At 40.9% G+C, this 26,827-nt stretch overlaps 1 protein-coding gene across 27 annotated transcripts in view; it reads left to right on the top strand.

The window, feature by feature from the left end:
• The window catches only part of FARS2 (phenylalanyl-tRNA synthetase 2, mitochondrial), a 538,971-nt gene that overhangs the window by 378,379 nt on the left and 133,765 nt on the right, over positions 1-26,827 (top strand). For 23 of the 27 annotated variants that reach the window (XM_042938006.1, XM_042938012.1, XM_042938015.1 and 20 more), the window contains one exon: positions 4,596-4,747. In XM_042938006.1, coding sequence (XP_042793940.1) covers positions 4,596-4,747 — 152 coding nt within the window. Of the gene's footprint in view, positions 1-4,595; positions 4,748-5,711; positions 5,771-26,827 lie in introns of those variants that run through there. The other 4 variants (XR_006202464.1, XR_006202465.1, XR_006202466.1 and 1 more) reach the window with 2 other exon arrangements.

The following is a 26,827-nucleotide window of genomic DNA, read 5'->3' as shown; positions in this document are numbered from 1 at the left end:
ATTCCCTTCACACAGTAGTTTCAGTTGTCTGTATTTGAACTCATGACACGGTTTTGAGTACGGGTCCTTATCTGACCCTTTGAATGACTTTTACTGGGTTTGTGAACCCAGAAGTCCCATGTAGAAATCTGTGTTTGTGAAAATATGTTCTAGAACAAGGATTTGAAGCTTCATGTTGTCAGGGAGGTCTCTGTCCTCTCCCAGACAAAGTTAAGAACCGTTGTGTAAGGAGATACAGAGTCAAGTCAATGTTGCTCTGTAGGCCTCTCTCTACCTGCTTCACACACACAGCAGTGAGAGATAACAGTCTAAAAAGAGAACATGAAAAAGACAGAACCATGCCTTCGCTTTTCCCCCTACAAAAGATCTATATCTGTGGACAAGACCAACACGAAGTTGAGAGCGGGAATGAAGACACTGTGCATTCTGGGTTCATAAGCAGGGAAGGGAAACCAGAGGTTTGGCTCTGGCAGAATGTTGGAACTAAAAGAGCTCTGAATCATGCACTGTGCCAAAGTGTTCACTCAAGTACAAGTACAGGAACCACGAAACTCTTAGAAATAGGGCCAGGTGGTGGTTGTGCTCTGTAAACTCTAGAAAGGAGGCAATAATTACTGCTACAAATTGCTGCCACCATGACCTCTGGCTTAAGTGAAGCTTTGATCCTAGGGACAGAGCAGGACAGAGACATGGCCTCTTTTTTAAAATTTTATTTTAATTCCGGTACAGTTAAATACAATGTTACATTAGTTTTAGGGGTGCCTGGGTGGCTCAGTCAGTTAAGCATCCGACTTTGGCTCAGGTCATGATCTCACCATTCATGGATTCGAGCCCCGCATCAGGCTCTGTGCTGACAGCTCAGAGCCTGGAGCCTGCTTGGGATTCTGTGTCTCCCTCTCTCTCTGCCCCTTTCTTTGCCCCTTTTTGGTTCCTGCTCTCGCTCTCTCAAAAATAAATAAACGTTAATTTTTTTTTAATGTTACATTAGTTTCAGATGTACAACATAGGGATTCAACAATTGTATACATTACTCAGTGCTCATAAGTGTCCTCTTTTTTTTTTTTTTTAGTTTATTTATTTTTAGAGAGAGAGTGAGCAGGGGAGGGGCAGAGAGAGAGGGAGAGAAAGAATCCCAAGCAGGCTCCATCTTAGGAACCATGAGATCATGACCTGAGCCAAAATCAAGAGTCCGATGCTCAATGGACTGAGCCACCTAGGTGCCCCATCTGAATCCATCAAGGTGTCCTCTTAATCCCCATCACCTTTTTCATCCATCCTCCAACCCACCTCCCCTCTGGTAACCGTGAGTTTGTTCTCCATAGTTAATAGTCTGGTTTTTTTCTTATTGTCTCTTAAATTACACATATGAGTGAAATCATATGGTATTTACCTTTCTTTGACTTATTTCACTTAGCATTATATTCTCTAGATCCATTCATGCATTTACAAATGGCAAGATCTCATCATTTTACATGGCTGAATAATACTCCATTGTGTATATATACAGCATCATCTTTGTCCATTCATCAATTGATGGACCCTGTTTTGGCTATTGTGAATAATGCTGCAATAAACACAGGGGTGCACATATATTTTTGAATTAGTGTTTTCATAATCTTTGGGTAAATAGCTGGTAGTGGAATTATTGGATCATATGGTAATTCTATTTTTAATTTTTTGAGAAACCTCCATACTCTTTTCCACAGTGGCTTCACCAGTTTGCATTCCCACCAACAGTGCACGAGGGTTCCTTTTTCTCCACATCTTCGCCACCACTTGTTTCTTGTATTTTTTATTTTAGCCATTCTCACAGGTATGAGGTGATATCTCATTGTGGTTTTGATTTTCATTTTCTCTGATGATGAGTGATGTTGAGTATCTTCACGTGTCTGTTAGCAATTTGTATGTCTTCTTTGGAGAAATGTCTGTTCACGTCTTCTGCTCATTTTTTAATTGGATTATTTGGTTTTGCAATATTGAGTTATATGAGTTCTTTATATATATTTAGATCTTTTGTCATCCTCCTGCCAGGGTACTTACTGCTTAGACTCTGGCTGGACTGCCTTCTCTGCATACTCCTCCCTGTTGATATAGCCTGCCCCAAGCTCTCAGTGGACTCACCTGCAACATGCATTTTCTGAATTGCAATTACTCTGCTATTCCCGAATAAACTCAGTTTCTGGTCATTCAAGCTTGCCTCAATCTACCTCTTTATTTAGGTTAACAGGTTTTTTCCAATTCTAAAATTATCTGGTTCTGTGATTGTGGATTATCAAGTCCTTACCAAATCACTTTGCCTGTCCACCTCTTCTGTGTCATCCCACATGATCACTATCTCTTCATGGCAGCATAGCCAGGGATAGAGGCAAGTCTCTATGCTTTATTGACCTTATGCACCCATTAGCTGGTCTGGCTACAGAAGAAAGAACATCTAATCGATTCACTGTAATGTAGCCATTGCTCACACTAGGTAGTGTTGTAATCTGCTGTTAATGAATACCTACAATGTCATGGGGACTATGCAAGGTAATAGAGATTTGGAGGTATAAAAAGATACACACCCCACCCTCAAAAATTGTAATATAGGCTGCCATGACAAAGGACTAATGGAGTCTGCGAGGGTTAGAATTGAATGTGGTAATGCAGGATCAGAAATAGGGTAGGGAGGGCAGGAAACAGTATATGGAGGAAGTAACTTAGTGTGTTCAAGAAACTGAATAACCAGGCTGGTGTGAGAGCCTGGAGAACAACAGAAAGAACTAGAACTTTTCAAGAATTGGGGACTTTACCCTAAGAGCAGTGGGAAGCCCCTGGTTAGTTTTTAACACCACCTCTGACTCAGGATCAGAAAGCCTACATTCCAGTGACCATAGATCCATAATCTTATTTTCAAAACAGAATTTTATTTTCCCCCTCAAAAAAGCATAAGTCATTAGTAGGTATCCCACATCTGACATATACCAATTAATATAGTGAATGCTTCCTTTAGATAAACCATTACTTTAAACTTGTCATATATAATTTGTTAGCTTAAACTAGTTTGCAGTATAACAGTCTGGGCTTTTCTCCCTAATTTTTAAAAGTGTAATTTACTGTAAGATATATTTTTTTAATGTTTTGGGGGCCTATATCCTGGCTGACAGCATTATTATGTTACTATCATGTTTCTTGTTGTCACTGGGTTGCTGACACTAATGCTCAGTTGGACACCTCCCATTTCTGTCATCAGGGCTCAATGGTATCTCAGCTCAGATCAGCTGAAGAGGACATTTTGTGCTAATTCCTGTCAATCCCAGCCTTTTATCTAATCTCCCTAAACTTTCGTGTTCCTAAAGTGGCAGGAGGATGTTGTCCAAAGGAAGAGCAACTTGTGTAACCACCAAACTCCTGTTGTGTTGTTACATTAACCCAGGGATGATTTATCACAGGATCCTGACTTTATTATAGGAGAGAAAACCAAGGATGTTTTTCAGGAGCCTTGCTATTTTGTCAAAAGCACCTTGATGGTAGCTGTATAACGTTCATTTGAAATGTGTGTGTTCTGAACTGATGCATTTGTCTGACAACTTTATTGATATTTCAAGTTGTATAATCATTTTTCGTTTGAGTATTTGATTCTTCAGAGGTCTTGCCATTTAAAAAGTTATACTTTTCCTGATCAGTGATTCACTAAAGGGTTTATAGTGATATCAGGCTTGCTGTAAACCAGTGTATAAACTTGCTCTTCTAACAGATTTATACTTTAGCACATATTCCCTTAGGACTTCATAGTTTTATAACAAAACATTTTTTATCGTGGCAGTAACTTATAGACCCACATATATATGTGGGACCCACACTGATTATATACATATAATTATACATATGTATATATATAATTATATATATATATATATATATATATATGTATATATATATATATATATATATATGCCACATAAACAAATGCAGTGACTCATAAAAGCATCTAATTTTAAACACCTGTCCAGTATAATAATGAGCTCAAATAAACTGGAAAAAAATGGGATAAAATGGGGGAAATGACTACATTTGTGTTTATTCTTGGAATCATAATTTGAAAAATAACTCCCCAAATGACTACTTATCATCCCAGTCTTTTATTTTAATAACTAGAAATACTAACAAATAATGACATTACTAATTGAAATATCAATTTTGACAAGCCTTTACTTATTTCTCTATTAAAATGATTTCCTGAAATATCACAGGAAATTAATGAATCACTTGTTAATTAAATGTGAACTTTTCTACTCTAGTATTCAAATGGGAAAAAAAAGCCCTGAAATATGATATATTCAAATTGCTTTATACTAAATTGAACATTAATGGTTATATAAATATAATATATGATAATGTTACAAATGAATGTGATAAGAATCCATAACATTCATAATGGAATTTGCTAATTTTGAACATTGGCTTTATCTTTCTCTTCACTCTGTCCCTGAAAATCCAAGTGCTGAAATAATGCTTTACCAGCATTTTCTAATTAGCCAAGTGTAACTTTCCATGAAAAATTTAAACATTCTCATCCAACTAACAAATCAATCTCTTTTCTTCTCTTGTTTTGTTAGCCTCTTAGCAAATATCCTGCTGTGATAAATGACATCTCATTCTGGTTACCCTCTGAGAATTATACAGAAAACGATTTCTATGACTTAGTACGAACAATTGGAGGAGACCTGGTGGAAAAAGTTGAACTGATAGACAAGTTTGAACATCCAAAGTAAGTAAAAAAAAAACAAAAAAACCAACTTTCTGATTTTATCCTTTGTTGTTTCTCTGTGAAAAATGGCTATGGAAACACATAATGAAATTTTGCTGGAACTCAATGCATATGATACAAAACGTCTCTAGAATTTATAGTGAATGTATCGTTTATCAGAAAAGACTTTTATACCAGTCCTTTCTGAAAATGTTTCTAAAATGTGTATTTAATCTTTTCTGCCTTCGTAAAGAAAAATATGTGAAACAATGTTTTAAGGATCTTGGAGTTTTTCCGTATTGCTTTTAGAAATAATTTCTTACCATATCACATCCCAGGAACAGAGGAATTTGTGGGAAAAAAAGCTGTTTGGTTAGTCTCTCAGTGAATATTTATGAAGTGTTTGCCACATGCCAAAAGCTGTGTTGGGTCCTAGGATAAAGTTTACTAACTGTCTGAGGCCTGTTCACCCTGGGGTGTGTGTGTGTGTGTGTGTGTGTGTGTGTGTGTGTGTGTGTGAGAGAGAGAGAGAGAGAGAGAGAGATAGTCTTATGCTGATCAGATTTGACTCTGCTTTGGCTTTAGAAAAGCTTTCTTGAGTTATATCGTTAAGGATTTGCTCGGATCCATCATTCTATTCTGTTTCATTCTGTAGGGATTCCAGTTATACATGAGTAGGCTCTTCTTTGTCTGACTTCTCTACTTGTCAGCTTTCTGTGTAATGTTTTAAAATTCTTTATTTCCACTTCATTTTGAATGCTTTTCTCATTGCTACCTTCTCTGTCCCTTACTGTTTTCTGCAATCTCTTCTTCCCTGCTCACATTCCATTTCCGTCTTTGATTACTTTGTTTTCCCCACCTTTTCTGAGTTCTGTGAGCTCACATTTCTGTTCCTTCTGTTTTCTTGCCGTCTACTTTCTATTTCTGCTTTGTAATTTTGCTTCACAGAGAAATTGCTTCATTTGGTTTTTAAAATTTATTGCAGGATATTTCGCCAGTAAGTTCTTATGATCCAGTGGCAACATTTTTTTTCTGTGACTTCGTTAGTGAGTTTTTCTGCCATCTTCATTATTTTTTCCCCGATTTTTAAATTGATGTATCTGTGGTGTGCACATGATTGCTTTTTTGTTACTTGTATTTGAACAGCACTGGATTTTCTGAGCCAGCTATTTGCATAAAGTTGAGGTGTGAGGTTGGGGGCTGACTTGGCAGAGAGGGGCTAGGGTGATCATCCAGGCTAGTTGTTTTCACAACACATAGTTTTCTTCCTCTCCAGTACCAAGAAATCAACTCTTTCTTTAAATATGGCTCATTCATCTCATTGATTCTTTACGTAGTTCTGCCTCCCGTCCCAAATCCTCTCTTATTACAAACAAAAGATTCACCTTTTGTTTACCTCAGTGATAAATTTTGAACTTCACGTCGTAGCCCTCAGCTCTGAGAAATGTATCTTTGCTTGTGTTTTCTGAGAAATGCCACTGTGTGTGTGTTTCTTTTCTTCACATCCTCTCATTGGCTTCTACTTGATTTCACCTGCTTTTGGCAGCCTTGAAATCTACTTTGGAGTTAGTAGATGATATCTGCCCTTTAGCTTTACAGAAAATAGAATGTATGGAGCAGCCTGGGGTTTTGACACAATGGAATACGCATTCAGCCTGGGACTTTTATGTGAGAGAGAAATTTCCAGGAATTTACGTGTTAATACTGAAATTCTGATTACTCACTTTTGAGAAGGAGGAAAAGTACGGGAATAAGACTGATTGCTAAGTAATACCTGATATGCCAGAAGCACATGACTTGTTAATTTTTTCCCCAGTGTTGTTTGATATGTAGAAGTCCTTTGGAATCAAGGATTCAGAATTTGTTCTTAAATTTTTACTTCTTAAGCTTTTGCTTCTTGCTATTGCCTTAGCTCTGTAGCTCTGCCTCTCATATCACCAGTGTCAAAGTTAGATGAGTTGCCCTTTGTGGTTAATATCATCAGATCTTAAAGGTTATAAAGCAATGTTATGGTCTGGATGTGGGAGTAAGTGTGGTTTGGGGTAGGGAGCAAATATTGGGTTTTCCTGACTTGTAGATGATTTGCAGTAGTTAGGGTAAATGTAGAATGGGCATGTTAATTGGAGACATTACAGTGAGATTGAGGTAGCATCAGGGTCCTGTGGACCACAGACAGACCAGGCAGACAGATACTCCATTAAAAACAAAACAAAACAACAACAACAGAAAAACACATCACTGGGGTGCCTGGGTGACTCAGTTGGTTAAGTGTTTGACTTCGGCTCAGGTCATGATCTCATGGTTTGTGAGTTCGAGCCCCACATCGGGCTCTGTGCTGATATCTCAGAGCCTGAAGTCTGTTTCAGATTCTGTGTCTCCCTCTCTCTCTGTCCCTCCCCCACTCACATTGTCGTGCTCTCTCAAAAATAAGTTAAAAAACATTTTTATAAATAAAATTAAATTTTAAAAAATCACTGGACTGTCTAGGAGTACTCTGTTGATGCCAGTCTATACACACAACCACATACTACCTGGAAGAAGAATTTGTCCAGTTTCTTCTGAAGGAGACAGTACTTTTGACTGGAAATTTGGAAGAAACCATCTAACCCAAAAATATGTCTTATTGGCATTGATCTTACCATCTTTTAAATAAATGTTAAACAAATATTTAAGGCCTGTTATTCCGGAGCTCTGCCAAATGACTAGCCTGCCCAGAGTGTGCACCGATCTTAAAAAGGGACTTGGTGTGGCAGAGATTGCTAATTATCTCTCAATATCCAATCTCCCATTTAAAAAATAATGTCACCTTGGGCACCTGGGTGACTCAGTCCGTTAAGCGTCCGACTTTGGCTTGGGTGATGATCTGATCCTTTGTGAGTTCAAACCCCACGTTGGGCTCTGTACTGACAGCTCAGAGCCTGGAGTCTGCTTCAGATTCTGTGTCTCCCTTTCTCTCTCTGTCCCTCTCCTGTTTGTGCATGTGCTTCTCCCTCTCTCAGAAATAATAAATGAATAAACTTTAAATATATATATAAAAAAATAATGTAACCTTGATTTTTTATCTAAGCAGCTTGCCAGCCAACTAAAAGTCTACACGTCTGAGCCTCCACTATAAGTTAAGTGTATCTATGTGGCCGAGTTTAGCCAATAATTTATAAGTAGAAGTGTTTAATGGTATTTCTACAAGTTTTCCTGAAAAGTTGGGTTGAGGCTGTCCTTTTTTCTTCCTGCTACTTCAATGTGAATGTGATGGCTGGTACTTTGGCAGCCATTATGGCCCATGTTATGACCTTTGCAATGGAAGTTGTGTTGCATACAGCCTGGGTCTCCGACGCTAGAGTCCATTCAGCCCTGGACTTTTATGTGAGACAAGTATCTTGTTGAAGCCACTAGTTTTTGGATCTTTGTTACTGGCCACCAAAGGTAAACTTTGCTATTATAGCCCTGAGTAAAAGGACATACTTACAGAAAAGGACACGTTATTTAGTAATAGCAGCTCACTGAGTAAATTCTCAGCAAGTATCTAAGGCAGGAGGGTAGCAACCTTTTTCCATTAAGGGCCAGATAGTAAATATTTTTGACTTTTGAGGTGACATCTGCTCACCTCTGCTGTTACAAAAGCAGCTATAGACAAAATGAAATCAAACAGACATGGCTGTGTTCCAACAAAGCTTTAACTAGAAAAACAGGTGGTGGGCTAGATTTGACCTGATATAGGGGAGGGAGCCACTCACATATTCTAAAATCCTCCTCTCATAGGTCTTTTTACCTGAGGCACCCTACACCCCTCCCGTTGTCCTCCCATTAAGAGTTCCCGACTTGGGTGGTGGCATGTGGAGGGTCCCCTGACCTTGCACTCATCAATGCATATCTTGAACTCAAGACTTAACTTTATTTTCTAAACACATAAATTAAATATTGCTAGACAGTCCAAAGAGCTGTGACCCTTTCTTCTCCTAACATCAAAAACTGAGAAATGCTAGTAATGAGTGAATGACTCTTTGAAATAAACAAGTAGTTGAACAAATCATGTGTTATTTTTTCAACAAATTAGGTTTCATTTTGTGAACAAAAGCAGATCCTAAGATATTTCAGGGAGACATAAACTGCTGACTATGAACCTAATTTCATAATGTTAGACAAATGGGCAGATATTTTCTGGGTTACAAATAACAGTTTGCGCCCTGAAGGACGTAGCTGTTCATATTAGAAGATGACATTTTGTTCTAGTCTGCCATTCGGAACCTTCTCCCAGAGCATCTTTGCCACTTAATCTGTAGGCCCCTTAACATGCAGTAGAGTTCTTATAGTTCCAAATTTCATGTAACAAAAAGTAGAGTAGTGATTACTTTGGAGAGGAGAACTACGGTCACCACATGCACTCTGATGCCTTTGCAATATTGTGCTATATGCATGCACTGAATAATGAGAAAACTTAGGAAAATATGTACGTCAACATACAAACTTGGATATCTGTTGCCCGACACATTTCTGAGTACACTGGTCATGGCCCATGCAACTGAAGGAATTATGGTGAACAGTGTTTATTTTCTCCTGTAACACAGTTGCTTAAAATATTTCTTAGCCCAGGGTAGGAGAGAGAGCAAAGAAAGGCAGAAGGAAACTTATCCAGTGTCTTCAGCTACTAACACCTCATTTGGGAATGCCACCAATTATTTGTGAACTGTAGAAATGGACTGTAAAGTGGGCTCAAATAGGACAGATTTGGCTTAAGCTCAAGGCAGAGGTTTTTGGGAGTTAGAACTTGAGAATTTAAAAAGAGTTACTTGATTTTACTGCAAGGAGTGGGGCGTGGTGGGGAAAGTGCCCAGGTGTCTGCAGCAGGCACTGCCCAGCAATGTCCCCAAACCAGAGCCTCCCATAGACTTCCACCCTGTTCCTGAGGCTGCTGCTTACTCTGCACAGCCTGCTCACACAGTCATGGTCATGCTTTCCTGAATCCATGAACCCATAGTCAGGGTCTAGTTGGGGCTGAGATGCTAAAAGGGAGCATACCTTGAGCTTTGGGCACCAAAGGTGAGTCCCAGCTCTCTTCAGCCCGACTTGATACAATAATGGTTCTGTCCTTTATGGCTGACCACTTGTAGTTTGAACTAATTTGGCATAGGTAGGGATACTGGAGCATTTGTCAGCACTTTTAACAGAATGCTCAAGAGGTAATTCACCAGGAGAGGCACCTTCTCAACGTGGCTAGCCCCACCTCTCAGTGGGTATGAGTCATGGGCATCACTTGCCCATAACTGGCTATGATGTGGCAGTGGGAGCACCTAAAGATGAGGCAGTTGGAGTGACTTCTCCTTCCTCCAATCTTTCCCTCCCTTCTTTCTTTTCCTGGTATGTTTGTTTTTGCTTTGTCAAACTGTATCCAATAAAAACATGAAAGTTTAAAAATAAAAAGGTAGAGATTCACTCACCATCTCAACACCCTAACACCAATTCTTAATATTGTTACATTTTCCCTGTCTTGACTTTCTCTATACATGTGTATCAGGTGATGTTTGATCTTTGAATGATTTCTGTATTATCAGCCCCTTGGTCTAGAGTGGGGTTCTTCAGCCTCTGCACTACTGATATTTGGGGCCAAATAATTCTTTGTTTTGGGGGCTATTCAGTGCATTGTAATTTGTCAGCAATACCTGTGGCCTCCGCTACCATCCCCATTTATAATAAAAAATGCCCCCAGACATTGCCAAATGCCCCCTGTTGGGCAAAATCACCCCCAGTTGAGAACCACTGGGATATCATTTAGTAGAGAATTTCTTATGTCTTCTGAAAAATATTTCTTAAAATCATGCTTTAGTTTTATGTTCTGGCCAGCAGGGAGAAGGAAGAGAAGGACCTCACAAGAGGGAGGTGTATCAGGTGGGGGGTTTCTTGTGTTTCCAAGAAACATACTTGGTGGAACATAGGAAAAGCTGGGCACACCAACTAGGCTTCAGAAAGAGCAGGAGCTCTTTCTGGGGTGTGTGTACCAGTTTCTACTTCTCTACTGCATTTTATTTCCGCACACTCACTCTGGCTCTCCACCCCCTGCCCTTCTACTTTCCGCCATGTAGCTCAGGCTCTGTCTGTATCTTGCAGAGTTCTGAATACCCTGCCCAGCCCCTGAGTCTAAATGACTGTCAGGTGTCAGCTGTCAGCACCAGTTGCTAGCACCTTGCCCAATTCTGACACTTTCGACAAAGGAATCTCCCTGGCCCCACTCAACTTTTCTGGCCAAGTCAGAGGTCACTGAGCAGCTGGTGGACAGGCTTCACTTGAGTCACATGCCTCCCCTTGCTCTAATTAGTCACATGAGTCAAATGGCCTCTGACGTTGTTTTACAAGTTAGTAGGTTCACTGTTTATACATATCTTTCTTTGTTTTCTTTTTAACCTGAACTCAGTAGCTTCTGACTCCAGCGCTACCATTTTCAGACTTCCTTGAACTTCAGGCAGAGAGGCATGTTGTAAAAACATTAATTAATTGATTCTTGAGTTCCTGTGTCCTAGGAGACATTAGGACCACAAGGATATTAAGGCAAGATCCTAATTTTTATGGAGCCAAATAACACAGGAAAAGTGAACAGCAATAAAAAGTAGAAGGTGATAGATATAAGGTGGGTTAAGCCTAGTAAATGGCATGCACGGTTACTTGCACGTAACTGATGCTCAGTAAACTTTCATGGACTTAAAACAAGGGGCACATGTCTAGGGTTATGGATTCAAAGGAAAGAAGCCATTGGGATGGGAAGATTTCCCAGGAGACAGGATAGCAAGTTCTGCACATCTGTCTCCCTTCTGATACCTTGTGAATGAGATATACACAATTCTGACTCTAATTACTGTCAGTAAGTGCTTTTCAGTAGAAACCTTCAGTTCCTATAAAAAGAATTCTGGGTTGTTATGTTATTTTGTTGCTGGGACAAATTCATTCATGGTAGCCACTTTAAGACATAGGGGATGCATTTAAGGGTACACCTGATTCAGAACAGGAAACCTGTTTGGAACCAAGATGGGTCTAGAGGCCAGAGACCTTCTTCAGCTTGGTGCCTCTGGCTCTATCCCTCTGCTCACTCCTCATAGCCAGTGTCTGTGTCTTCCCCCAGCCCCCCTCCCTGCTACTTACACAAACACGGACATCTCCACCTGTTTCTGCATTGGCCAAAGTCTTTTCTGGCCAGTCCACTCCATTATCAAAGTGCAAACTGGAAGGAATTAATCCAACTGACTGGTCAAACTGCCAGTACCCCTTTTAGGGAGAGCTCTTTGTACCAAGCTGCCTTCTGAGGTTCCAGGCAATCTGTGGATGGACCACTCTTGGATCAAGACCTTATTGCTGATCTGGCCAGGGACCACTAATAAGACATCTCAGCCCTGCTTTCCAGAACAAAGAGCCAACTGTCTGAACATTTTCAACCAAAAGGTTCACAGGATGTTTTTTCAGAATAGAATAAGCACCCGAATACTGCCCTCTTTTCCCCGTCACCCACTAGTCTACCCCACATATAGGGCTCTAGGTAACCGCTCCTAATCACTGGCTCATTCCTATCTTGTGTTCCTTATTTGCATTTAAACTTTTCTAGGCTATTGCACTTGATGGAAACTCTGTAAGGCACGATGGCATAGTTGCTCACTTGTATCTTCCCATAATGTTTATATTAGTGGAAGGAGGCTGCCTCACTGTGTGACACTTGATGGATAGCTCATTGATCCTTCTTCACTCCTTAGAGGAGCTTTTGTTAAATGACTGGAAGTATTTTATGACATAAAAAGTAGAGGCAAGAAAGAGCTCAGAATCCAGAGTCAGAAGCCATCAGCTGAGTCTTGGCCCTGCACGTCCTAGATGTCTGAAATTGGGACTGTCTGAGCCCAGTTCCCTCATCTGCCAACCAAGGGCGCTAACATCATCTTTAATGGGTATAACTGCAAAAATTAGATGAGCCCGTATATGTAAAATTCTTTCAAAATGACACAGAGGTTTGTTTGGGTTTTTTTTAATGGCTAGCTATTACAGTAAATACTAGTAACTTTCACAATCAACGCATCTTGTTTATTAAAATAAAGAATAACCTCAGCACAGCTAGGAGCCTTGGACTTGGCAGCCAAATACATACGAATAGGAAGTTCTGGTACTAAAGGGAAGCAGAACAGACTTCATATAAAAGTATCATTCTGAAATGATACATGTTCTTCCTGCAACTTAAGGAGCAAATTTTTAATCACAAAGATGCTGACCGGCCAAGCTGTGTAGTTAATATGGCGGCTCTCTGGGTTGTGTGTTGAGAAAAGGCTATGGACAGTGACCGGTGGGATGACATCCCTGGTTTACAAATCACTCCCTGGTCTGGTTTCTTGTGACAGAGCCAAGTAAGTGCAGTTATCTGGACTTAAAGCTTGGCCAGCAATGAAACGCCAGCTACAGCTAATCTTGAGAGAGCTTGTCAGAAGTTGTGTCCCCTTGAAGCTGACAGCATGCAGTCCCAGGGAGGTGGCTCGAGGTGGCCAGGCCTGCTTTAGAACCCTCCTGGCTTCTTTCCCTTTCTTCGCTTTTATTGCAATGCCGGTGGCGTGAGTGTAAGAACTTTTATTGTTGTGGTTCAGACAGCCCAGAAAGCAATTCTAAGAATACTATTTTTAGCTTGGATATTTGTTTTTTTTCCCTGCCTCCCATCCTTTCCCTCCTTCTCCCAAAGGCTTCTTTTTAAAGCAGCCCACGAGGGGTGCCTTTCCTCACCATCACACAGCAGCCCTGTTTGCCACCAGTGCTAGACAAATTAAAACACAATTAGTTCAGTCCCCGAACACCTTGTTCTGCCTTGTGCCCCAGCACTTCACCATTTGCTGAAGGATTCTTTGGGATTACCTTCAGCACTGACCTGGCAGGGCCCCAGGAACAGCATCTCCGCACAGGGCAGAGAAGGAGCAGAGAGATTGCTTGATGACAGCCAGGCAAGGAGAGAGGCCAGGCACTTAATGAGCTGTATCTTCAGTGATGTGCTGTGTTATAGCACACCTTTGTGAGAATTAGCCATGGAGCCGCTCTTCCCTCTTTAACTTTCAATTAGCAGTTTTCAAGGAATTCTTTGGATGTTATCCTCACTTGGCAACTTGTGCACCTTTTTGTAGCGTGGAGATTGAATGCTCTCTTTCCATGATGTGAGGCTCAAAAGTAACATCACTTGATGTTTCCCTGTCTCACCCCCAACAGTATTGATCAGATTAAAGCAAGTTAAAATGCACACCAAGGACAACCTGTCACAGAATTGCTGGCAGAAATGTGACAGGAAAGGGCAGCCCCACCCCATCATTTGGGGCAATTATGAGCAATGCTCTAAATCATTTTGGATCTTTAAATCTGTTATCCCAGGTCACAAGGTCACTTCAACTAAGCTACCACCCAAATTGATACCCAGAGCCAGCCCTGGGAGGCTGCCCCTCCCTCCCAGCCCCCCCCCCTCACTCCCCTCCCCCACGGCACTGTCTGCACTGTGTCAGTTAGTTACCTTGTCCTTCACACCCCACAGAGGCTTGACCTTGAATGTGCTACAGCCCTCACAGTTAACGATGATATCTTAGTAACCAAGACATTTATGAATCCACGTACAGCCTCAGAATCATATATAAGATAACCAAACAGTTATCCTGAGTACAGATTTCAGAGTTGAGGCTCGAAAGATGGGCCTATGATTTGTAAGAAAGTCTCTGAGACCTCTTTGAATCATTCTAGAAAATTCGTATTTCTCAATAGCAGAGATGGACTTAGCAGACTTGTCAATCCCTCTGGCTCCAGCATCACACAGGCCGGGGCTACAAGGCACACAGTGTGTGAGCTGGGGTGGTGCCATTTGGTCACCTGAATGTCTCTTGGGCTAGTTATCTTCCTTAACTTGGTCATAACCGAGACGCAAGCAGTTGATGTACAAAAGGTGGCAGCAGGCAGGTACCTCTCGGGATGAGAGGTCAGCTCCAGGGGAAGGGACCTGTAGTGCCCACAGATGGTCCAAATGGTACCCATGAGCTAGGGCATCTTTCTTATTGGGGACCTTTGGTAGGGGGCCATGCAGTCAGCAAGCACAGTGGAAGCAGGTGACAGAGCAGACGAGCAGTCACAGGGCAGCCAGGCTTAGGGGCAGCCATCTGCCTGGACACTCCACTGGTTGGCTGAAGACCCAAGGCTCCTGATTGTCCCCTACTTAGACTTGGGATTGGCTTTGGAGTCCAGATGTGGGAGTGGGGGGGGGGGGGGTGTGTGGTTAAGTTAGAAAATCCAGGAGACCAACAGGAGCTTCAGTTTTGGGTTTTTTTGTTGTTGTTTTGGTTTGGTTTTTTGTTTGTTTTGTTTTTTGTTGTTTGTTTTGTTTTGAATACCTATACCTTCACTGGTGGGGAAAGGAGGGTCTGTTTATTCATGTGTAGTTTGGAGCCAGAGAAAGTATTACTATGATGGGAATTTAATCATGTGTCTAGTGAGGACAGAGTAAGATAGAATGTTCCATGAGATTTACATGAAGAAGAGGACACCTCAAGGCAATGTGGTGTAAGTTAGGGAGTCCCGTCTCCATAGAGCCACTTGGCAGTCAGAGCACTAGTCAGACACTTAAGAAATGAATTCAGGACCTTATATTCAGATATCCCCAGCATGTCACCACCACGTGCCCACAGGGACCTCAGCCTCCTGCAGAGTTACTCTCAAGTATGTCTGGAGATCCCAAAAGTTGTCCCCCATTTGCTTACAAGCTTCCTGTGAACATGCTGGTGACTCTCCTGGGGCCCTCGGGTTTCCTCCTGCATATCACCGGCCCTGCTGCTGCTTCCCCTGGCTGGCTGGCACACCTGTAGGACTCTGGGGTCTTTATGGTGTCTTGTGCTATTTCAGGTTTGGGTGTCCCTGTGCTTTCCCCCTCTGGTGTCACACCTGTCCCCTGCGACTTCAGCAACTCTGCTTTGAGCCCATCTTCTTTCCTACCTTGCAGAGCTCTCCCCCCCCCCCCCCCCCCCCCCCCCCCCCCCCCCCCCCCCCCCCCCCCCCCCCCCCCCCCCCCCGCCAAACCCATGCAAATGAAGGCTTGGGGATTCCAGTGGAGACCTGACTCCATCTCAGCTTAGACTAAAATCTTTTCCATGGAAGCACAGCTCAGAAATGAGGACAAATTCAACAAAATGGCAGTCACCTCATCTTTTGTCAACATAATTTTTTTTGTATGATGTCTTATTTAATATTTCTTAGAGGAGAAAGAATACCCCATGAAAGTTTTTAGATTCTCTATTTGGCGTATCTGTCTAACTTCTCCTGAAAGAAAGTACAATAGTAAGATGAGAAGAGAGGAAACCAGCAGTGAAAATTAAGCAGGTGAAGTATTTGTTCGAGAGAGGACTGCTGTGGTCTCAACATTTATACAGAATTTTACTGGAATAATCACTTATCTTATCCCAGCATTTATTAAATATGGTAATCTCTCCTAGATGATCGTCTGTCCAGCAACACACACGGTGTGCACTTTTTGGAATTCTGTAGTGATGGTGGAATAAGCATTTCTAACACATTCTTTTTGGCAGTTGCCACATTGCATTGTATTTATATAGTTCCCACTACTGCACTGCCAGTTACTGCCAGACACTGGGTCTGTAACTTTCTACTCTACTTGAGATATAAAACATAGCAACTACTCAATAAACATTTTTTTTTATGAATGAATGATAAAAAGGAAGAAAAGCCAGCAACAACATACTTCTGTCATGTTTTCTGCAGATAAAACTGGCATCCCTTTCTATGTAGAGGAGACCCCATTTGGTAACATTTTGCACCTGGGTGACCAGAAGCCTTTACAACCCATATCCATTATGATGGTTTCTTACTGAGGAAAAACAGAGTGGAGAGGAGAATTGCTCCTTAGGAACAGAAATTAGGTCATAGCAAGTTAGATTCTGAGTAAACTGCTGGGTTAAAAATAATGTTTTTGAGACCAGTGTTCAAATAGAGAAAAGGAAAAAAAGTAAAAGGAAAAAAAAAATGCCTTTTAAGAAGATTGGTTGTATCCTCTGTAAAATATATTTTAAAGCTCTGAGCATCCAGGATCAGAAAAGTGTGGGGTGTTGGAAGTATGCAAATTATTCATGATTACCTAGGAAACCCTTTTCTGACTGGAAGAGGGGCAATTGCAAGGTGGGATAGAAATTCAGAGAGTCAAATCATGACATGCTTGTGTGTATGTTTGTTTGCCACAAGATGAGGAACAAGGGAAATTTTTGAAGGAACATAACATGAAAGGAAGAAAAAAGCTGTCTGTACAGGGAAGGCAGAAAAACCTTAGCTGTCTTGAATGTGGACTTTCCAAGCCACCTGTGTACCTAAGGCATGCCATTTGGCATAATAGGAATAGTGGACCCCTGACATGGCTGCCAACATCCTTTTCTAGAAGCATCTTCTTCCCCAATATGCATGGTTAATAGGAGAGCATCTACACTGGTCCAGTGGGACTCTTCCCCTTGGACTAAGTGATTGATCCAGGGGTGAGCACCTGATAAAGCTGGGCCAGTAAGGCCTATTCTCCATAATGTTTGGATAGAAGACCAAAGAGAGCTTAAGCTGTGAGTGACATACCTAGGAACCATCTCTGGCCATGTGTCCCATGCGGGGAGAATATGGTAAGCAGAGAGGGAGAAGGAAGCAGCAGAACAGAGATGCAAGATGGAGAGAAGATGCTGGTATGGTTGAGTCCCAGGTTCCATTGTATTCTGGGGCCCAGCCGCACCCTGCCCTTTCCACAGCTTGGTTGTCCAATCCTTGGTCAGATTCCCTAAGCAAGTGTGACTCCCTTGTTGTTTCATTTGAGTTTTCATTATTTGAGATCAAGTGATTTCTAAGACTCATAATTGCAGACTTTTGGCACTGGAAGAGGGCAGGAAGTAAGAGGGTGACAGGCAGAAGTCATCAGCTTCCTTTCCGGAGAACTCTGGAGAACTGCAGAGACGAGGCTGCAGAGGGCCCTTGAGCTCCAAATATTTCTATTCAGTATAATTTTGAATGGTCCTTTCCTCTTAGCTAGAATAGCTAAAAATTCATGTGTCTCAAGTTGTGACTCATTCATTCTAGTGAATATGTATTTGAACATTACCATGGGTGAGGCACCGTGATATCTATGATATTTATGGTCAGGAGATATACAAATGACTTTTTAGGGGCACCTGGGTGGCTCAGTCAGTTAAGTGTCAGACTTCAGCTCAGGTGATGATCTCATGGTTTGTGGGTTCAAGCCCTACATTGGGCTCTGGGCTGACAGCTCAGAACCCGGAGCCTGCTTTCGATTCTGTGTCTCCCTCTCTCTCTCTGCCCCTCCCCCACTGTTTCTCTCAAAGCTAAACACTTAAAAAAATTTTTAAATGATTTTTTAAATGAGTCCTTGTCCTCAAGGAGCTCACAATCTGATAGGAGGTCAGTGCACATAGATATTTGCAACTTAATATGAGAAGTGTCAGGTGAGAGACGGCGCCACCACGGCTTCAAGGAAGAGCATCATGTCACTTTGCCTTAAATGCCCAAGAAATGTTTACAGATTATGTTTCAGCTGACAAATAAGAATTAGGTATGGAATGGGCCAAGAAATTCCAGGCAGAGTAGACAGCAGGCACAGAGACAGGAACACAGAGATATGAACATAATTGAGTGTACCTAGCATACAGGAAGCTTGACAGAGCTGGGAGGGCAGGGAGGAAGGGAAGGGAATAAAGCTGGAGAGTTTGGGAGGGGCCAGACCTTAAAGGCCTGGTATTTCCTTATAAACATATGGTCCTCTTTGGTAGAATATGTGGGTACTCATTGAGCTAATTCAGCTGTTTTCAAGTTTGTAAGTGATTATCTGTCTTGAGACTGTGCTGGCCATGGGGTAAGGTTGGAGGTAGGTAAGGTATGGAAGCACATCTGAATGAGAGGAGATAATTGTCTGAGCTGAGACCATGGCTGAAGCCTTGTGGGAAAACCTGACTGATGGAAAGGAAATTCAGTAAAAATCCACAGGAAATGTGGACCCATTTGGGAGAGACAACCTAGATGAAGGGACCAAATACCACTCCCCAGTCCTGAGTGTTATGACTACGAGGATGGGGGCTGACCTTGAGGCAGGGGTTAAGTAGAGGGAGCAGTCGTTTGGAGGAGGTGATTTTAATTACTTCTGGTCTTCTTCTGTTTTGTTTTTTTTTTTTTTTCAAGTCTATTTGAGAGAGAGAGAGAGAGAGATTGCATGCACACAAGGTGGGGAGGGGCAAAAAGAGATGGGAGAGAATCCTAAACAGGCTCTGCACTGTCAGCATGGAGCCCGATGCAGGGCTCAGACTCAAGAACTGTGAGATCATGACCTGAGCTGAAATCAAGAGTAGGACACTTAACCGACTGAGCCACCCAAGCGCCCCACTTCTTCAGTTTTAGGTAGGCCACGTGGGAATGCTGACCTAAGAGCACATGAGCGAGAAGCCAAGATTAGGATATACAGTTGGCAGCTCTAGATAGGAGGTGCCCAGGACATGTCTGGAACAGGAAAAGGGTAAGATAAGGAAAGAACAAACCCCAAGGAAGTCTTAAGGGACGGAAAAGAGAAAGACTGAGTGAAGGAATTAGGAAGTGCAATCCAGGAGGTCCACGTAGAGGAGCAGAGGCTGGGGGACAGAAGCCATGGAAGGTTCTGTCTTGCAGGAGCGAGATTATAGAATGCCGTCAGATAGATCTGCCAAGACCACATGGATTTGGCCAATAGGAGGCCTTCAGTAGGAAATTCAATGATAGAAAATACTTTGGTTAATCATATTTCTTCTCATTTCCCCCCTGTTGTGCCTTCATGAATATTTATTCCACAAATGCTAGTAATTAGAGAATACTTGATTTAATGGGTAGATACAGAGGGTTGATGTGTTACGGAGCAAACAAAATGTCCTTACTCTAGCACTTAAACCTGCCTCTTCAGGGTTATGTGCTTGGTAATTTTCATTTACAATAATGTTGTAGGGAAGTTTCACTTTTCAGACACTTAGCTGTTTTATTTTCCCTTCCTGCATAGCTCATTTAAGGGGTAGATAGAGCAGATGAAGGATATCCATTAGCCCTTTCTGAGAAGCAGGGATTATACTGGAGTGACAGAGATTACTCCCCAGCACCAATTAAATTAATTAAATTCGGTGCGCCTGGGTGGCGCAGTCGGTTAAGCGTCCGACTTCAGCCAGGTCACGATCTCGCGGCCCGTGAGTTCGAGCCCCGCGTCAGGCTCTGGGCTGATGGCTCGGAGCCTGGAGCCTGTTTCCGATTCTGTGTCTCCATCTCTCTCTGCCCCTCCCCCGTTCATGCTCTGTCTCTCTCTGTCCCAAAAATAAATAAAAAACGTTGAAAAAAAAATTTAAAAAAAAAAAAAATAAATAAATAAATAAAATAAATTAATTAAATTCACTTGGGCCTGTATATAGCCACTGTATTTAACTTAAGAAAGGATATGGGATGCAAATGAAGACCTGAAAATATGAATGGAATTTGGAATTTGAACAATACTTTGATCAGCATTTCCTAAAATGGCACATGGGGAAGAAAAAACTCCTTAAGGTTGCATATGCTTCCCTTTACTTCTGACAGGGGAACCTAGGCACCTGCTGTGCAGCTCTGCCTCCTCCAGAAGATAAAGCCACCCCTTGGGAACAGAAGTGCAGTATAATACAAAGTACACACAGCTCCTGAAATTAGACTTGACCTCCACTCGCCTCTGGAGCCAAAAACAGCCTCCCCAAAATGAGAGAAAGAAAGCTAGGAAAAGAAGGTGTGAGGAGCATATCGCAAGGAGAACCAAGAAGAGCTGGTTTTGATTATATTTAGAATGTTATATTTTTTTTAACCTGGATTGAATCAATGAATACCTGCACATTGAACTTCTTTTCAGGATTCCTACTGCCAGGAAATCTGTTTCAATATGAATTCCAAATAATGTTATATCACGTCTGATACAGGAATATACCTGGCAATATTAAACAGATCAAATTCTTGAGAAGACTAGTCTGAATAGAAGCTATTCTTAGCATAGTTAAAGTAAAGGAGATCAGTATAGGTATTCAAGATGAAAAATCCTAATAGTTAATAGAAAACCAAAATTCAAGGTCCTGCCAACCTTCAGAGCAGAGTGGTTTCAAGTGCGTCTCAGAAAACATGTGTTTTAGAGATTTTAGCCGGGGTGGGGAGCAACACATTTTCATGTCTTTTTCTGGGGTGCCCTTCCTCCCTGCCTTTAAATCATCTGATGTCTCCAGTAGTGCCTGCCCTGCCCCTTAGACAGCTTTGTTCGGCCAATGGCTGGACCAGGTGGAGATCGAAATTGGATCCCATAACATATGACTGGATTTACACATCGTAATGACACCATTTAATTATTTTAAATAATGCTTTTACTTAGGTTTCCTACTTATGGTACTACAAGGAGGATTTTTATTCTTCTAGCTCAGGCCGTAATATAAAAATGGCACGACAGTTATTGTATTCCTAATTACAAATTTGTTTAATTAAAATTACATTCAGTCATTCTGACATACATACTTTCAAGCAACTGTGAAATAGAGCTATTATCATCTTTTGGTATGCTGCCTTGAGTGGCTAATAATTTTAGTTAGGTGGTAGTTTTAGGTCCTTATCATCAGTAAATATGAAAAATAAAGCTAGAATAAAACAGTAGCAGTAATTTCAAAATTTATGTTTGTTTATCAATTGGGCCTTTGCATTATGTTTTTAAAACCAGTTCCTTGGGGTGCCTGGGTGGTTCAGTGGGTTAAGCGTCCGACTTTGGCTCAAGTCATGATCTCACAGTTCGTGGGTTCAAGCCCCGCATTGGGCTCTGTGCTGACAGCTCAGAGACTGGAGCCTGCTTCCGATTCTGTATCTGCCTCTCTCTCTGCCCCTCTCCTGCTCATATTCTGTCTCTCTCTCAACAATAAATGAACATTAAAAAAATAAAAAAAAACAGTTTCCCACCTGAGGCCTCCAATAAAAATCAAGAAATCATATGTGTTAAAATATCTGCTGGATGTATTCTGTGGAAAAATAGATCCAAACAATCCATAGCAGATGTGAGGAGGAGGAGATCTCTACTGCATTTTATCCCTGAATCTAAGTCTCCGATTCATGGATGTCTGACAAATCTGTTTTAAATTGGTGGCCATGTAGATGGTGTCCCCATGGAAAGGCTACTCTCAACTTATTTTTCTATTGTCGTTTTTAGTGAGGTGAAATTTACATGAGTGAGCAATTCAGTGACATTTAATACATTCACAGTATTGTGTAACCACCACATCTCTCTGCTTATCTAGATCCAAGACGTTTTCATCACCCCAAAGAAACCCCACACCCTGCTTCCCTTTCCCCACTCCTTCCATCCCTCAGCTCCTAACTGCCACCAGTCTGCATTCTGTCTCGGTGGGTCTCCCTATTCTGAATATGTCATATACACTGTATGTTAGCCAACTTGACATTACATTACATTTTAAAAAATGGAGTTATGACCCAGCAATAGCACTGCTAGGAATTTACCCAAGGGATACAGGAGTACTGATGCATAGGGGCACTTGTACCCCAATGTTTATAGCAGCACTCTCAACAATAGCCAAATTATGGAAAGAGCCTAAATGTCCATCAACTGATGAATGGATAAAGAAATTGTGGTTTATATACACAATGGAATACTACTTGGCAATGAGAAAGAATGAAATATGGCCTTTTGTAGCAACGTGGATGGAACTGGAGAGTGTGATGCTAAGTGAAATAAGCCATACAGAGAAAGACAGATACCATATGGTTTCACTCTTATGTGGATCCTGAGAAACTTAACAGAAACCCATGGGGGAGGGGAAGGAAAAAAAAAAAAAAAAAAAAAAAGAGGTTAGAGTGGGAGAGAGCCAAAGCATAGGAGACTGTTAAAAACTGAGAACAAACTGAGGGTTGATGGGGGGGTGGGAGGGAGGGGAGGGTGGGTGATGGGTATTGAGGAGGGCACCTTTTGGGATGAGCACTGGGTGTTGTATGGAAACCAATTTTACAATAAATTTCATATACTGAAAAAAAAATAAAAAATAAAAAATGGAGTTATATAGTATGTGACCTTTTGTGTCTGGCTTCTTTCACTTAGCATGTTTTTGAAGTCCATCTACCTTATACCGTGTAGCAATACTTCATTCATTTTTATGGCTGAGTAATTTTCCATTGTATGTAGAAACATATATTTTATTTATCCATTCCTTTCCTGGTGGATATTTAGGTTGTTTCCACATTTTGGCAACTGCAAATAATGCAGGTATGAACATGTATGCAAAAGCATTTGAGTTCCCATTCTCAATTCTTTTGGGGATATACATAGGAATAGAGTTGCTGAGTCATTTGGTAATTCTGTTTAACTTTTTGGGGAACTGTCGAACTGTTTTCTATGGTAGCTAAATCATTTTACATTCCCACCAGCAATGTACATGGGTTTCAGTTTCTCTGCATACTCTCTGACACTTGTTCCTTCCTCCATCTCCCCCTCCCTTCCATCCATCCATCCATCCATCCATCCATCCATCCATCCATCCATCATTTGGTTTCGATTTATATTTCCTTAGCAACTAACTGATCTTTTCATAAAGTCCTTTGTTGAGCTGTAAGAGTTCTTTATATGTTCTGGGCACTTATTACACCAAACTTTTTATTGCCTCTTAACCTTTTGAAAGTTACAAATTATTTCCTTCTTTCCCCTTCCTTCTTTCCTTTCTTCCTCTCTCCCTCCTTTTTTTTATACCATTTGTTATTATTTAAATTTTAGTTAACATACAGTGCAATATTGGTTTCAGAAGTAGAATTCAGTGATTCATCACTTACATGCAGCTCATCACAAGTACCCTCTTTACTACCCATCTAGCTCATCTCCTACCCACCTCCTTCCATCAACCATTTGTTTTCTATTGTTAAGAGTCTCTTGTTTCCCTCTCTTCTCTTCCCCCCTCTTCCCATATGTTCATCTGTTTTATTTCTTAAATTACACATTTGAGTGAAATCATATGGTATTTGTCTTTCTCCAACTGACTTATTTCACTTAGCATGATACATTCTAGCACCATCCATTCTTTTCTTTCTTATATATTAAAAATATTAGATTTGGGTATTAGATATAATGGATCTTTATTTTAAGAAAAGAAAGATAATTTAAATTCCCTATAATTCAACCACTCACAGATGAGCACTGTTTTCATTTTTATGTCCTTCTTCTAGTCTTTTTTTTTTAATATATAGAATGAACATGCATACATATATATTCAGAAAATTCTGCTTTCATCGTGTACTATTTAAATTTTTTAATGCTTTTTTGATGTGGAAAAGTTACACTTATTTACATATAATTATCAGAGCACTTCGTTGTTTCAGTGACTGATGGACTAAAATCTTTCCGTGTGCTTGTTAATCATTTGAATACTTCTCATAAGAGTTGGGGTTTTATAAACAATAAAACCTGTCAGATCAACTTGTATAAGCTATTTATATACCCAGAATCCTAGTCCACTTTCTCTCATGGTTGTTATGATTTTTTTTCAGATTGTTATCTATCTGCCTTTTATTCTGTGTGGTGTTTGGGACATAGCAATATTTTATCTTCTTTCGTATTGTCATATCTAATGTTTTTTTCACTGATTCCTTCAATTGTCTTAAAAAGTCCTTATCTAACACGTAAAGGATTATATAAATATTTGCTTACATTTTCTCTTTTTCTTTTATTTTTTTTTTATTTTTGAGAGAGCACAAGCGGGGGGGGCAGACAGAGAGGGGGACAGAGAATCTGAAGTGGACTCTGTGCTGACAACAGCGAGCCTGATTTGGGGCTTGAACTCACGAACCCTTAGATCATGACCTGAGCTGAAGTGGGATGCACAACTGACTGAGCCACCCGGGCACCCCTACTCACATTTTCTCTTAAGTTGTTTATTTAAATTGTATTTCTGGATCCATCTGGAACTTACGATGGTATTGCGAGATGAGAGGGTCACACTTTTATTTTCCTAAATAGCTAACTGTCTTTCCTGATACCATATACAAGATCAATAATTTGCAATAATAGAATCTGTTACCAAAGACATGAAACCAATTACTTTACTCATTTTTTTTTTTTTTTAAAGGACACTTAAACACTGGCATATATATGAACTGGGTCATCTATGTCTTGGTTTACATGTATTCCTATTCTCACTAAATGAGTAGCCACACTGTCATGTCAGACCAGAATAGCCATGTGGCCACCCCAAGTCTCTCTTCTGGAGGCTGCATTGTCGTCTGAGGACACTGGGAAGCAAAGCCTTTGCATGTCCTTTGTCCCAGGCAAATGCTTATGTGTCAGATTGATCAGGTTCCTGAGATTGGGCTAGATTGTGGTTTCTGGGGTTCAGTTAACCTTCAGTAGCTACACAATGTAGTTGTTGCCATATTCTGTCTTATTTCATGTTATGTCCTGGAAGGAATAGAGCATGTCATTGCCCAGAGCGGGGAAGCCTTTGTGGGGTAGTGGCTGCAGCATGGGCTCTGGAGTTGCCTTCAGTTCAGCTCCTATCTTTGTCACTTGTTGGCCTGTGGGACTTTAAGCAGCTGGCTTTATCTTTCTAAGCCTCAGTTTCTTTATCTTTAAAATGGACTTAACATTAGGACCTACTTTATAAGGCTATTTTGCAGTGCCTGGCACATAAGTATACAATAAATGTTAATACTGTTGTTGATAGTGATGTTAATATCCTAGCGGTGAATTTCTCCTGGGAGAAACTAACTTTAATTAAATGCAAGCACTAAACACACACCAAGAACAGCAAAGCATCTACGTTGGAAAGCTTTATATGTTGTATTTACTATAGTTAAGCTCATACTCAAATTAAGCATCCAGTTGCTCAACGATTGTTTGTTGCAAGCAATAAAGTTGCTTTCTCAAGGTCTTAATTATATTGGATTAAAAGACAGAAAAAGAAGGTTGAGTATATGACAAGAGAAGAAAAGTATGGTAGGGTTAAGATATGAGAAAGGGATTTTTTTAGCATCTTAAGAAAACATTAATTATAATTAATTATACTGGGGGGGGGGCGGGGTAAGTGCTGTATATGCTGCTGGTAGAAAAGTGGGACAAAGGAGAGGAGAAGGACGCCCCATGCCAGGAAATGATGCCAGCACATCTGTTCACAGGGTGGTATCTGATGAGACTTCCACTCTGGACAGGTCCTATGTCTTTGTATCTCAGGGTTTTGATTCAGGCCTGATGTCTACACCACAGAGTCTGAATACCAGAGGGATCCTGCACAAGGCAGACAGCACTTTGTATTCTGATTTGGAATTCAGCAAGAGGTTCATTCAGTGATGTAAGTGAATACCAACTAGTTACTGTCAGTGTTCATGAAACAAGGGATAGCAATCATTTTTAGGAGCTATCACTATTTTGCCATCATCTAGTGGTATTTTTTTTAATGTTTATTTTTGAGAGGGAAAGACAGAGTGAGTGGGGGAGGGGCAGAAAGAGGAGAACACAGAACTCGAAGCGGGCTCCAGCCCTCTGTCAGCACAGAGCCCAACATGGGGATTGAACTCACCAACCACGAGATCATGACCTGAGCCAAAGTTGGACTCTTAACCGACTAGGCCTCCCAGGCACCCCTCTATTGTTATTTTTATGTCTATTTCATGGTAAAATAATTTTCAAAGCACATCAACTATTAGACATCTAGTTTTAAATAGCATAGTTATATTGACTTACAAAAAGCAATTGCATTTCTTTTTGAGTTTTAAAGACATGTGATAGGTTTGTTTGGCTGTTTTGTGTTAATCAGCATTTCTGTTTGAAGATGTGTAATGAGCATTCCAAACTTCAAAATCATATATGCATTTATAACACTGGATGTACCTAAGAAAATGGCCACACTTAAGTGGAAGACTAGAAGTATAAATCTCTATGAGGAAGTGTAGTTCTTGTATATGGATGTGGGTTTGAGCTTGACTATAGAACCCCGAGCTTTTGCAGCTAAGGCTTGAGAGCATAGTGGTTACCTTTTGGGGTATCTGCATAGCTACTAGTGATTTCCCCTCCTCTGT

The sequence above is a fragment of the Panthera leo genome, chromosome B2 (genome assembly GCF_018350215.1).
Source record: "Panthera leo isolate Ple1 chromosome B2, P.leo_Ple1_pat1.1, whole genome shotgun sequence".
NCBI classification, from domain to species: domain Eukaryota; kingdom Metazoa; phylum Chordata; class Mammalia; order Carnivora; family Felidae; genus Panthera; species Panthera leo.
Note: the sequence above shows the minus strand (reverse complement) of the source record. Positions and strands in the feature narration are given on the sequence as shown.